The sequence below is a fragment of the Saccopteryx bilineata genome, chromosome 6, assembly GCF_036850765.1.
Source record: "Saccopteryx bilineata isolate mSacBil1 chromosome 6, mSacBil1_pri_phased_curated, whole genome shotgun sequence".
Taxonomy (NCBI): Eukaryota; Metazoa; Chordata; class Mammalia; order Chiroptera; family Emballonuridae; genus Saccopteryx; species Saccopteryx bilineata.
The window spans coordinates 153,831,616-153,846,563 of NC_089495.1; the positions used below are offsets into that span (position 1 = coordinate 153,831,616).

Here is a 14,948-nt window from a genome sequence, read left to right on the forward strand (position 1 = left end):
AAACTTGTGTTATAAGAATGTATATTTTTCAAAAATTACCTTTGGAAGACTAAAATTCTGTAATTGATAAAACTATAAAATGTCTGTGTATTTATATGGCAATAGAAATTTCAAAAGGCTTTATAATATTAAATACACATGAAATTAACATCTTCCTGGTCAGAGGATTCCCATAAAATTTACTTTTTGTACAACTTGGCAATGCCAGCAACTACAGAAAATATATCAACCAACCACTGTTTCATTAGAAACTGCACCAAATCCAATGTCAAAAACATTACTTTATTTTTCTAGGATGAAATGTCCTATTACGTACAAAAAGAATCGCTGTTTAGAATTTGCCACAATCTGTTAAAAACATAGCAATCTATTGCCTACAAGTAGGAAAGTTCTTGCTGCAACAAGTTTTAAATGATTAAGCCCATATATATCTCTATCTCTATATATGAATAAATAGTACAGAGATACTGTGATGTGATGAGATGCAGAATACTTTTATAATTCATTGAAATGTATGATTCTTGCATCAGCACAGTGCATACAATATGTAACATTTTTCCAAAGTAAAAGGACAAATTAACTTATATTTGATTATTTCCATGTTAATATTTTAAGCAAAAACAGTTTCCATGTTTTCATATTAAGCATTAATCTCTAGTTTGTAAGCAGAGGTTTAAGTGACATTTTTATGGTACAAAAAAAGAATGGGCTTCATTTAGATAAAATTAACCCAGAATAACTTGTACACCTGAGCCTGTAATAAGAAAAAACTGGGAACGTAGTAACATCTTCCTCTTAAGAAACTAAGGTCTGGGAAAGGTTTTGCATAGCAGGGTGATATTAAACAGAAGGAAACTTTAAAAACACTAATTCTGGAACTGGGTGGGGCAAAACTAATATGAAACTAGTGCAAAATCTAGTAAAATTTTTTTGCAAAGCTGCATAAACCAACCATGGCAGATCTAGAAGCTATTATTACAATGCCTTAATACAAGGGTAAGGTTAGAACACTGAAAGGAAAAACATGCAAATATATCCTCCTCCACTGCTTACGTTACTTCTTTCTCATGTGGGAAACAAAACAACCAACAAACAAAAAATACAAAAAAGATGTCATCTCAAAAAATGGCTTTTATAAAATCTCAGTAGCTGACAATTTGCCTGCTATCACATAACGTCCAGATGAAGGCAAGGTGTGTTTTGTCACATTACCTTTCTTATTCATACAAACAACTGATGCAATGGGACTAGCACCCCTGAAGATTTTTCTCTGACGTGATGAGTGGGCTAGGAATGATAAATGAAGGGCTGCTGCTATCCTGGACAAAGTAGGTCCCACATTAGATACTTCTGCCTTTTATGACTTTCCAGCCCCCCCCCCCCCCCCCGTTCCCTCAAAGGCTTACAGATAATCATTAGCGCACATTCAAAGACACCATCTGTGGGAGAAAAATGATCTCCATTTATTTTGTTTCATATACATCCATAGTTGAATTTTAATACAAAAAGAAAAAAATTAGAATCTGACAAATGTTTACAAACAAGATACCTTCAAATAGATTTTACCCATTTTAGCATGGTGCAGAGTAAATGACAAATTGTACTATTATATTCAAGGCAACAGAGTCTGTGTAGTCCAGGACCACTTAGCCCAACCTTTATGCAAGCCTAATTTTTATCTACCATGAACAACAAACTCATTGTTGATTCCCAGTTGTGTGTGTGTGCACATGTGTACATAGCAGCTCCTTTCATAGAAAGAAAAGACATCTAGAGGTCCTCTTGTACTTTCACCTATAGGAATCATGATAAGATACAGAATGGATTACATGTAACCGGGGCTGGATTGTATAAGAAAAAATAATTAGCTGACAAATGAGGGCAGCAATAAAAAAGCGTCTTTTTTGCAACAATAAATAAATACAGTCAAAAGTTTTCTGTGAGACTCTAAACCAGCTTCTTCACTGAAGAGCAGACGTGGCATTTCCATGGGGTTACACTTGACCCCATATTATCTTTTTTTCTTGCTTTCTTTTTTCTTTTTTTTTTTCCAATAAACAAAGTTTTCCCGCTTCTGCCACAATAGTAAAACCATTGGATCTTGACAAGATAATGGTGTCGTTGACTTCGCTTTTCCCTTGTCCGTTGGACAAAATTGGTCTCAAGAATAAAATTGGACTGTTATGACCAATAAAAACGAAGTTTAGGTCAAGTCTTGTCAGGATAACCTGACTGAAAACATCTGGCTCCTTAATTTAAAATAGTTCAGACAACCAGATTCTTGCTGTGTTTTATGTTTAGGTTAACACGCTGAACTTTAAGAAGCTGTAGACTGCAGTTTGTTGTTATGAGACCTACAGAATACAGAAAAAAGGGAACAATTAAGCACCCTTCATTTTTTAAAACAATGATGCTTTATGTGAATGCCAAGGTCAGTCTGTCTGGGGGAAATAGCCATGTTCTTTCATTTACCCTTGGTAAGCAAAAGTATGAGAATAAGTAAGAAATTTTTAACTTTAGTATTAAAATTTTTCACTGTACACTAAACATGAAAATTCACTGAAAAAAAGCGCCAATATTAAAATATATATATTTGTCTAAAAGTTACATTTTGATGAAGGGACAAATAGAGACATTTACAGAACATTACCATTGTGGTAAAGGGTGTATGTGTGTTATGTGTATGTGTACACGCACGTGCACGCTCGTACTTATTTACACTGATTTCGGGAGTGTGAAAAAAATATGTTAAGAGAAATAATATTAAAATCACATTTTTCTATTAAACTACAGAAAGTCTCCTTTCTAGTTTCACAGTTTTATTCACAACTTCCATTAGTAAACCAAATTACTGTACAGTTAGCAGGACTAAGTCAAAGTATGTTCTACTGCAACAGCATATATAAATACAGCATTTCAGGAGTTTACAGTCTTAAATACATTGTTCACCATGGCTGCTAGGACAAACTGCTTATTACTATACATCTTCATTTTTTACATTAAAAAATTATATTAACTACTCTGAACTTTGGGAGGGGCAATTTTGAATTAGGTAATCACGTGGTTTAATAAAAGAAAGAGTGACCCCAACATCCAGTTCTGATTCCAGTTAAAAATTCAGACTAAAGATATCACAATCTGTAAGAAAAGAAAGAACATGGATGGTATAAATGATGAATTATAACAAAGCACAGTAATGAAAATAATTTGCAAACAATGCTGGCAATCATAAATTAAAAATAAGAGAAAATATGGCAAAGGAAATACTGGAAATCCTTAAATAAATCAAACTTCAACACTGGCCACATATGTGCTTCATTTGCCTTAAATTGACAAATCAACAAAAATTCCCCAATGTCTCTTCATTTATATATTGTTTAAGCAGAAGTGAGCAAACTTCTCAACTAGCTCCCATGTTATTAATATAATGTAAACTTAAATATTATAAAAGGCTACATGAGATCCTGGTGGCAAGCTCTCCTAAGTGTCCCCCACCCCCCAATTCTTCCCACCCGCCTCTCCTCTCCACGCAGCTGCTGCTGCTTCCATGCAGGACTCCTGCCCCCGAGCTTGGCAGCAGGGTGCAATTCAAATCCCCCAGCTTCTACCAAAGGCTATTAGAGCCTTTCTTTAAAAAAAAAAAAAAAAAAAAAAAAAAAAAGGCAATTTTAGAAATTTATTCGAAGGAATAATTATTGAAGGTAAATAACAAAAAGCATGGTGAGGCCTGTAAGTTATGGTCCTGTGTCCTGTCGTTACCTAACCTGAATACAGGCTCCTTAGAATCAATCACTGTGCTTTCAGTGCTTAGGTAATCAGATCTGTTATACTCTTTCCAGTTTTATCAACTTTATATTGCTCCAGATCCTGTTACAGCAAACAGAAGTGAGCTCCGGTAATCATTTTCACCTTCCCTTCTTGAGTCCAAGTTTTATTTCCCTATAAATTTACTCATTCTATGCTTTTTGTCAAGAGGCTGAGTCTAAAAGTTGAAGATCAATGTAGTATTTGTTACTAATAACTACGTAAATATTTTTTCCTGTAGCATCTACTCCTTTGCTAAGTGGGTATTCTCAGTATTCGTATTTAACTTTTTGTTTTTCATGGAGATTCTAATCGCCTTTCATTTTCTCTGCTTACATTTTTTTTAGAGGGAGAGAGGAAGGGAGAGAGAAAGGAAACACCAATTGTACTTGCGTCACTCTAGTTGTTCATTAATTGCTTCTCCTACATGTCATGACCTGGGGGCTCCTGCTGAGCTAGACTCCTTGCTGAAGCCAGTGACCAGGAGATCATTTTGATGATCCCATGCTCAAACCAGCAACCCTGCAATCAAGTTGCTGACCTCGAGGTTTCAACTGGAACCTCAGCATCCTAGGTCGATGCTCTGTCCGCTGCACCACCACAGGTCAGGTTCTGCCTACATTCCTAAATTATCCGCTACTTCCCTTGAGGGAGTGCTCCACTCTCCTGGTCCAATTTGAACTGCCTGCTGTAGAGGTGTGCTATACAAATGTCACCCTGGGTTAGGTAACTCCCATTGCTTTCTTGAACCTCCTGTTCCTGGATCCAAGATACTGTTTTCTTGATTTGCTTATTTTGCTACTGAACATCTAAAAATAACTTGCTAAGGAAGGATGCATGGGAAGGAGACCCTGAGTCTTTCCATGACTAACTTATGTATTCTGTCTCTACACTTGACTGTTTGGCTAGACAAAGAATTCTAGGCTGAAAATCATTTTTTCCTCAAACTTTTGGATTTCTCCATACTCCTCTAGCACTCCACGTTGCGAGAGAAAAGTCTGATACCAGTCTAACTCCTGTTGCTTAGCAGGGTGTCTGTTTTACCCTCTTTAGAATCCCTGAGAAGAGCTTCTTTCATCCTTGGCATCTGGAAAATTTATAGTGATGTATATGGTGGGTGGAACTTTTTCCATTTTCCAGCCAGCTTATTATCAATTGTCTTTGTCATCCTGCATACCCCTCCTGCCCTGCTTTCCTACCCCACAGGGAGGCAGGAGCTTTATTTTTATTAACTGATGTATGCAATATCTGATACACAGCTGAGTCTCAACCATATGTTGAATGAATGAATGAATGTATTTGAAGTCTTGTGCCTCTCATTAGCTCAGGCAATTTATCTTATAAATTGATTTTGATTATCCTTTGTCTTCTCTCTTGTCCTTTGATTATCTCTTGTCTTCTTTGTTTCTTTCTGGAATTTCCATTAAGTGAATACTGGACACTCAGTGGCTTTCAACCTTTTACACTTGGGGACCAGTGAAAACAGGGGACTGCTATTTCAGGGACTGCTAAGGCAGAAATCACCCTATGCATAAGCAAATTTGACTAAGATCTTTGGGTTTCCAATCTTCATACAACACCAGGGTGGTCGACTCTTCACAGGCTGGCCTGAAATTTCTGGCAGATTGGTCCCTGGACCAGCAGTTGAAAAACACAGTTCTATAACACTTCTCTTTCCCAGTTTTCATCTCCTTGTCTTTCTGTTTTTGATGCTGGGAGAGTTCCTTGATTTTAACTTTCTCTGCTTGCAATAAATTTAAATGTTTTCCAATCATTCCTTTTTCTCAGATTTGTTTTTTATTCCTAATATCCTGTTCACCATTTTGAGTCATTGCAATTTTCTTTTTTAACAGAGATAGAGAGAGAGTCAGAGAGAGGGATAGACAGGAACAAAGAGATGAGAAGCATCAATCATTAGTTTTTCGTTGCGCACTGCAACACCAGAGTTGTTCATTGATTGCTTTCTCATATGTGCCTTGACCACGGGCCTTCAGCAGACTGAGTAACCCCTTGCTGGAGCCAGCGACCTTGGGTTCAAGCTGGTGAGCTTTGCTCGAACCAGATGAGCCCGCGCTCAACCTGGTGACCTCAGGGTCTCGAACCTGGGTCTTCCACATCCCAGTCTGATGCTCTATCCACTGCGTCACCGCCCGGTCAGGCTCCTGTTCACCATTTTGTAGATGCAATATCTTCTAAAATTTCTCTCATAATTTAGAGAGTGTTTTTCTTTTTTAAAAGTTTAACGTTTCCCCTCATTTTTTCTGAGATCTACTTCTCTGCTATACCTTGACCTTCCTCTTTCACACTGCAGGCTCTTCTTCCTTACCTGGCTGTCTGTTTCCAGGTAAGAATCCATTAATGGACAAGACAGGCGCGAGAGCTGTGTACGAGTATAGGGCTGACTGGCAGGATTTGCTTTAGATTGTGGTTTTTCAAGCTCACTACTGACATTCTGGGGCTGGATAACTCTTTCCTGTGGGGGCTGTCCCCTGCATTGTAGGGTGTTTAGCACCGTTTCTGGTCTCTACTTATACAGAGATGCGAGTACCACTTCCCACATCTAAACAAAAATAATGCCTCAGGCAATGCTAAATATGACAGTCACTTATAATGAGGGAACTGGGGAGCCTTTAATAGTGGTCCAATTGTCTTCTGTTTACTCTGGTTCTCTACAGTTTATTCCATTTCTTTAAAGAAAAATCCCGTGGTCTCCCAGTTCCTCGGGCTTCCTACACAGGTCTGTACACAGGAGTTAGGAAAAGGTGACTAACTCAAATACAGATGGCCCCAACTTACAATGGTTCAACTTAGTTTTTTAACTTTCCATTGTGCAAAAGGTTGTGCACTGTTTGAACAGGTGAGGCTAAGCTATGATGTTCAGTAGATTAGGTGTATTAAATGCATTTTGACTTAACCATATTTTTGGTTTATGATGAGGTTTGTTTATCGAGACAAAATCCCATCACAAGTTGTAAAGCATCTAATCTTCAGTTAACCCCCGCCCCCGCTTTTCCTTCTTTCCTGCCTTCTGTCCGATTCCAGAATCTCCAGGCTGAAGTCTCTCTGGTCTGTGGCTTCCTGGCTTCATCCACTGATCCTCTTCCTTGTGTTTTCTGTCTTCCCAAATCTGTTGAAATCTCATTGGCTAACTAACTTTAACATATTGTTTTCACTATGCTGAGTTTGTCCCATTTTATTCCTTTTATTATTATTTTCCTGGGGATTCTGTCATATTGAATAAGTCCTCTTCATTTTAACTTTTATAGCAAATAGGTTAATAGATAGGAGATGATAAAAGGGAAAGTTTTAGATTCTGAAAAGTTTCTTGGTTCCCAGTGTACATCCTGAGTGCCTACATACCTGCTTTCCTTTCTCCCTTGCCTATCGCTTTTGGTTCCTTGGCCGAGAAGGTAATTTTATACTTTAGCTGGGCTGTACTTCACATTTATTTTATGTAAACTGACTCAACAATGCAGTTCTTGATATAACTTGCTCCAGGAAAAGGAGAGAGACAAAAAACACCCCTATAGACTTTGAAGGAAAATTACTATGTATAGCACTGTTCTCATACACTGATATACAGAGGACCTCAGGAGTTCATTAGAAAATTCTCAGGTCCCAAACCAGGCAAGTTCTACCCAACTGAATAGGGACAGTCAAGCTCTGGGTTGCTGAAGGGGAAACAATGAATAATACATCTCAGGGTCTATGAAGGGGCAGCAGCTACTACAGTAATGGAAGACAAGCATCTGTTGGAAAAAAGGAGGAGGGAAGGAAGGGAGAGAGGGAGCGAGCTGTGGGCTGGAGAAGAGGGGTGAGGTCAGAAACAAAAGCAACAAAAGTCAAACTTCCTGAACATCACGCAAAGTTGTTTAGGACTTTTATGTACTCGAGGTTCAAAGGACAGATCTGTGGATTTCAACTCTACAGTTTTGCCCACAAAAAAAGAAAACACTTTATGATTTAAAAGATATAGCAAACATAAATTAAGGAGAAAGTACTTCCATTCCTCTTTCATAGTCTTCCCCTTCCTCTGCCCTATAGAACACTTTTAATTTTAATTTTTAATTAAAAAAAAAATTCACTAGGGCCCTGGTTGGTTGGCCCAGCAGTAGAGCATCGGCCTGGCTTGTAGATATCCCAGGTTCAATTCCTGGCCAGGGCACAAAAACACAGGAGAAGCGCCCATCTGCTTCTCCACCCCTCCCCTTCTCTCTCCCCTTTGTCTCTCTTTCCCCCTCCCATAGCCAAGGCTCCACTGGAGCAAAGTTGGCCCGGGTGCTGAGGACAGCTCCATGGCCTCTGCCTCAGGTGCTAGAATGACTCCAGGTGCAACGGAGCAACGGCTCAGATGGGCCAAGCATCGCCCCCTGGTGAGCTTGCTAGGTGGATCTCAGTCAGGCGCGTGTGGGAGTCTGTCTGCCTCCTACTTCTCATTTCAGAAAAAAAAAATTTTTTTTTTCATTGGGATTACAGTGGTTTGCAAAAGAATGTCACTTTTATACTTCTGTAAAACAAGAATAAGAGCACTGTCTTACCACTATCTATGCATGCACATTTAAGAGAGCATCCTACAATCTGTAAACATTTGATAAATATTTTATTTTTAAAAATGACTTTAATTCTAAGCAGATCACAAATAGATTCATCAATTTCTTACTATTGAGCCTGTCCTCTTGTCCTTGACAGTATATCATCATGCTAGTCTTTTATTATAAGGATTCTTGATTTTAAGGTCAAGTTTACCATAAACTGTACTGGTTGACTCCTTAGGAAGTATACAGAGTTTGAAGAGCCGAATCAATTCAGAACACAGAACACATTTGCTCACCTGCTAGCCTTGAATCCTTTCAATTTTTGTACAAAGAACGATTCAAGAACTTCTGCACACTGGTAAAAAGGGGAGTCACTTGGATTGTAGTAACGACAGTTATCAAAAATTTTGGTCATATCTGCCACAAATTCCGTCAGTTTTTCATAATATCGTCTTTGTATTCTTTCTTCCATGGTGGCCAGATCTTAAAAACATGAAATGTAAAACGTTTTCAAAGCTTTAAGGTTATTCCAATGTGAATATGGCTCCACAGTCCTGACTAACAAGAAGTTCAGTCAAAAAACAGACGTTCAAGACTATCTAAGAAACATGTGAAAAACAAAAGCAACGAGAGAAAATTTAATCCATCAGACAGTAAAACTATTACAAAGCTGTGATAATGAATAGTCTGGCACTATGTAGGATGACACAAACATTAATGGGACAGAATCCAAAACAGGAACATCCCTAACTATAGTAAGCATGAGAATTTCATATATGTTGAGGATGTCATTTCAAATAAGTAGAGGAAGAAAGAATTCATAAAAAAAATTGGGTTGGGGAAACTAACTATATATCTGAAGGAAAAATTCTACCTCACATTATAAACTGAAATAATTTAGGTGTTTAGGGCAAAACTGAAAACCATAAAAATTACTAAAACACAAAACATTATAAACGTAAAAAAAACAAAAACAAAAACATTATAAATGTAACTAATCACTAAATTGTGCATATAAACAGTTAAAACAGCAAATTTTATGTTCCATGTTCACACCCACGCACGCATGCCTCTGGAAGTTCCCATCTGTACTGGCAGGTAAACACGCAAACAAGGGCAACTGTCAAAGTGCACCTACGAGTCCGACGGATTATTATTCCAAGCATGACCTGGGCACATCTAATCTGTGTGGGTAGTGAAAAAGTAAACACTTAACACATCACACCAGGCTATTATCATTCTTGTACTTAAGTGCTGGGTAATTACAGCCTGACTGTTTTAATAAAGTATGTGAGTAGTGCTTAGACATTTCAGGATTCCTACTATATAAGTATAACTTAAAAGAGTACTGACAAACTTAGGCAGGGAAAAAGACTAAGGGCACGACTCTAGAGGTAGATTTTCTAATGCTTAATAAGTTTGAATCCAAAAATGTTAAAAACTATCATATGGCCAGATCAAAATCACTATAAAACATTTATATGTCCTTACCATACAGATAGCCCTTAAATAACAATAACAACTACAGGAATATCTTAAGATAAATGGACAAAAAAATACACAAATAGGAAACCCACAGAGAAAATGTTCAAACAGGCCCTGGCCAGCTGGATGAGTAATCGAGCATTGGCCTGACATGTGGACATCTTGGGTTTAATATCAGGTCAGGGCACACAGGAGAAGCAACCATCTATCTGCTTGTCCACCTGTCCACCTCTCCTCCTCTCTCTCTCTCTTCCTCTCTCGCAGCCACGGCTCAATTGGTTCCAGTGAGTTGACCCTGAACACTGAGGATGGCTCTGTGGCCTCTGCCTCAAGAGCTAAAAAATGGCTCCCTTGCTGAGCAATGGATCAACAGCCCCAGATGGGCAGAGCATTGCATCCTAGTGGGCTTGCCAGGTCGATCCCACTTGGGGTGCATGCAGGTATCTGCCTCTCCTCCGCTCACTAAAAAACAATTAAAAAAAAACAAACAAAAGAAAATGTTCAAACAGTATATACATTAATATTTATTAAGATCATGCAAACTCAAATAACCACTTTCTTTGTCCAGATTGGCAAGATTGAAAATTATAATGTCAACTTATTAACAGAGAGGTTGTCTCTATAAGGTGGAGAAAGAGTGGCAGCCAATTTTATAGTTTCTTTTCTAAAACTCTTTAACACCTGCATTTATATACCAAACATATTAGTCAAAACAAATATTTTCAAAGGAAAATATTTTCCCTGAAAAACAATAATAATCAGTGTTTTCAAGAGTACAGAGCAGGGGTCCCCAAACTACGGACCGCGGGCTGCATGTGGCCCCCTGAGGCCATTAATCCGGCTCCCGCCGCACTTCTGGAAGGAGCACCTCTTTCATTGGTGGTCAGGGGAGTACAGTTATGTGGTGGCGTTGCTCATGAACAGTACTACTTTTGGTGACGCAGGATGCACGTGTCTCGACTCCAGAAGCACGTCATATCACTTGTTACAACTAGCAGTGACAAATATGGAACCGGACATTGACCATCTCATTAGCCAAAAGCAGGCCCATAGTTCCCATTGAAATACTGGTCAGTTTGTTGATTTAAATTTACTTGTTCTTTATTTTAAATATTGTATTTGTTCCCGTTTTGTTTTTTTACTTTAAAATAAGATATGTGCAGTGTGCATAAGGGATTTGTTCACAGTTGTTTTTTTATCCTTTTTGTGTTTTTCTGAAGCTGGAAACGGGGAGGCAGTCAGACAGACTCCCGCATGCACCTGACCAGGATCCACCCGGCATGCCCACCAGGGGGCGATGCTCTGCCCATCCAGGGCGTCGCTCTGTCGCAACCAGAGCCATTCTAGCACCTGAGGCAGAGGCCATAGAGCCATCCTCAGCGCCTGGGCCAACCTTGCTCCAATGGAGCCTTGGCTGCGGGAGGGGAAGAGAGAGACAGAGAGGAAAGAGAGGGGGAGGGATGGAGAAGAAGATGGGCGCTTCTCCTATGTACCCTGGCTGGGAATCGAACCCGGGACTCCCGCACACCAGGCTGATGCTCTACCACTGAGCCAACCAGCCAGGGCCTGTTCATAGTTTTTTTTTTTTTTGTTTTTTTTTTTTGTATTTTTCTGAAGCTGGTAACGGGGAGAGACAGTCAGAGAGGCTCCCGCATGCGCCCGACCGGGATTCCGGCACGCCCACCAGGGGCGATGCTCTGCCCACCGGGGTGTCGCTCTGCCACAACCAGAGCCACTCCAGCGCCTGGGGCAGAGGCCAAGGAGCCATCCCCAGCGCCCGGGCCATCCTTGCCCCAATGGAGCCTTGGCTGCGGGAGGGGAAGAGAGAGACAGAGAGGAAGGGGGGGGGTGGAGAAGGAAAATGGGCGCTTCTCCTGTGTGCTCTGGCCGGGAATCGAACCCGGGTTCCCCGCACACCAGGCCGACGCTCTACCACTGAGCAAACTGGCCAGGGCCTCAGTTATTTTTATAGTCCAGCCCTCCAACGGTCTGAGGGACAGTGAACTGGCCCCCTGTGTAAAAAGTTCGGGGACCCTGTATAGAGAGAAGGTGACAGATGCACACTATTAGTGGACAATGTTCAATTTGCTGAAGTGCAATTTAAAAATATTTACCAAAAGCCTAAAAAGTAAATATGTCCTTTGGCCCAGAAACTCTAATTCTAGGAACTTTTCCTAAGAAAATAAACAAGTGCAGGCCGATGTATGAACAAAGATGTTCACATACGTGTTGTTTATAGTAGCATAAACTGTACACAACCAAAAACTCCATTAACCAGGGGGTGGGGTAGTGATTAAAATCATCCTAATTTTATATAATTTAAAATGATGTACGTCTTACCACAGCTGATGTGAGAAAGGTATGACAAGTTTACAAAGTATGTTATAAGCTGCTGATCTTGTTGGTTCCCTCATATTCCCAAAAGAAACAACAATTTTCAAGTGAGTCCATATCTTTCCAGACATTTCTTATGTACTTTTCTAGATATTGTAAAGATATTTAAATACTCGCAGAAAATACATAATTGTTCACTCCAAAAACCTAGGTATTGGCCCTAGTCAGTTGTCTCAGTGGTAAAGCATTAGTTTGGTGTGTGGATGTCCCAGGTGTGATTCCTAGTCAGGGCACACAGGAGAAGCAACCATCTGCTTCTCCATCTGTCCCCTTCCCCCTTCCCTTTCTCTTCTCGTCCCATAGCCATGGCTTGATTGGTTCGAGTGCATCAACCCCGGACACTAAGGATGGCTCTGTGGAGCCTCCATCTTAGGTGCTAAAAATGGGTCAGTTGCGAGCATGGCCCCAAATGGGCAGAGCATCAGCCGCAGACAGGGGCTGCCAGGTAGATCCTGGTCGGGGCACATGTGGAAGTCTGTCTCTATATTTCCTCTTCTTTCACTTAAAAAAAGAAGAAGAAAAAAAAACCCTTAGATATTATTGTGTAACTTCTATTTTTCTTTCAATAGCATATCATAGAGATCTATATTACCATAATGTACATACTTAGAAAAGATGGTGTTTACTTGGGTAAAAAAAGAAAGATAGAAAAAACAGTCTAGCTCTTGAAGAAAATAATTATGATTAAAATAAGGTATATTAAATTTACAAGCTATGTAAAGCCATTAAAATCATGTTCTTGAAGATAATGACACAGGGCCTGATCAGGCGGTGGCGCAGTGGATAGAGCATCAGACTGGGATGCGGAGGACCCAGGTTCAAGACCCTGAGGTTGCCAGCTTGTGTGCGGGCTCATGTGGTTTGAGCAAAGCTCACCAGCTTGGATCCAAGATCGCTGGCTCGAGCAAGGGGTTACTCGGTCTGCTGAAGGCCCACGGTCAAGGCACATATGAGAAAGCAATCAATGAACAACTAAGGTGTCGCAACGAAAAACTGATAATTGATGCTTTTCATCTCTCTCCATTCCTGTCTGTCTGTCCCTATCTATCCCTCTCTCTGTCTCTGTAAGAAAAAAAAAAAAAAAGATAATGACACAGGAAGATGTCTGTCAGACAGTAAAATATTTTTAAATTTTTATTTGTTTATTTATTTATCTGAAGTTGGAAATGGGGAGGCAGTCAGACAGATTCCCACATGCGCCTGACCGGGATCCACCCAGCACGCCCACCAGGGGGTGATGCTCTGCCCATCTGGGGCGTCACTCTGGTGCAACCAGAGCCATTCTAGCGCCTGAAGCAGAGGCCATAGAGCCATCCTCAGCGTCTGGGCCAACTTTTGCTCCAATGGAACCTTGGCTGCGGAAGGGGAAGAGAGAGACAGAGAGGAAAGAGAGGAGGAGGGGTGGAAAAGCAGATGGGCACTTCTCCTGTGTGCCCTGGCCGGCAATCAAACCCAGGACTCCTGTACGCCAGGCCAACGCTCTACCACTGAGCTAACCGGCCAGGGCCTATTTTTTTATTTTTTGAAGTGAGAAAGTGAGAAGTGGGGAGGCAGAGAGAAAGACTGCCTGCCACATGCGCCCAACAGGGACCCACCCAGCATGCCTACCAGGGGGCGATGCTGTGCCCATCTGTGGCATTGTTCAAATTGCAACTGGAGCCATTCTACCACCTGAGGTGGAGGCCATGGAGCCATCCTCAGCACTCAGGCCAACTTTGTTCCAATAGAGCTTTGGCAGTGGGAAAGCAAGAGAGGAAAGAAAGGAAGGAGAGGGGGAAGGGTGGAGAAGCAGATGGGCGCTTCTCCTGTGTGCCCTGTCCAGGAATTGAACCTGGGACTTCCACATGCAGGCTGGTGCTCTACCACTGAGGCAACTGGCCAGGGCCTATATAATATCAAATTTTTTTTTTTGTATTTTTCTGAAGCTGGAAACGGGGAGGCAGTCAGACAGACTCCAGCATGCACTTGACCGGGATCCACCCGGCACGCCCACCAGGGGGCGATGCTCTGCCCATCCGGGGCGTTACTCTGTTGCGACCAGAGCCACTCTAGCGCCTGAGGCAGAGGCCATGGAGCCATCCCCAACGCCCGGGCCATCTTTGCTCCAGTGGAGCCTTGGCTGTAGGAGGGGAAGAGAGAGACAGAGGAGAGGCGGAAGGGTGGAGAAGCAGATGGGCACTTTTCCTGTGTGCCCTGGCCGGGAATCGAACCCGACGCTCTACCACTAAGCCAACTGGCCAGGGCCATAATCTCAATTTTAACACACTGAAAACATAATGGAATTTAATGAAGAAAAGATGAAAGATGCATTTTATCTTTTCTTAATTCCCTAAAATTTTACAATTAACCTGTAAATTTTTAGAAGTAGAATTATCTACCTACCTACCTATGTAAAGCAGATTTTATGAATCAGATATGCATAGAAAAATTACTTCTATCTCAACATCAGAATAAGAGATGTAACACCTACTTTTTTATGTTTTTTCTTTTCTTTTTTTTTGTGTATGTATGACAAGAATAGAGAAAGAGACAGAAAGAGGGATAGACAGGCAGGAAGGGAGATGAGAAATGTCAATTCATCGCTGCGCTCCTTGTCTCCTTAGTTGTTCAGTGATTGCTTTCTCATACGTGCCTTGACAGGAAGGTGGGGGTCTACTACCGAGGGAGTGACCCCTTGCTCCAGCCTATTACCCTGGGCTTCAAGCCAGCAACCCTGTGCTCAAGCCGGAT

General features: G+C 40.9%; 1 protein-coding gene across 3 annotated transcripts in view; it reads right to left on the reverse strand.

The window, feature by feature from the left end:
- Positions 1-1,440: 1,440 nt before the first annotated feature.
- Positions 1,441-14,948, reverse strand: part of BPTF (bromodomain PHD finger transcription factor) — a 182,298-nt gene continuing 168,790 nt past the window's right edge. For 2 of the 3 annotated variants that reach the window (XM_066235079.1, XM_066235077.1), the window contains 2 exons: positions 8,636-8,822; positions 1,441-2,354 (listed from right to left, as the gene is read on the reverse strand). In XM_066235079.1, the coding sequence (XP_066091176.1) occupies positions 2,318-2,354; positions 8,636-8,822 (224 nt within the window). In that variant the 3' untranslated portion in view covers positions 1,441-2,317. The other variant, XM_066235078.1, reaches the window with a different exon arrangement.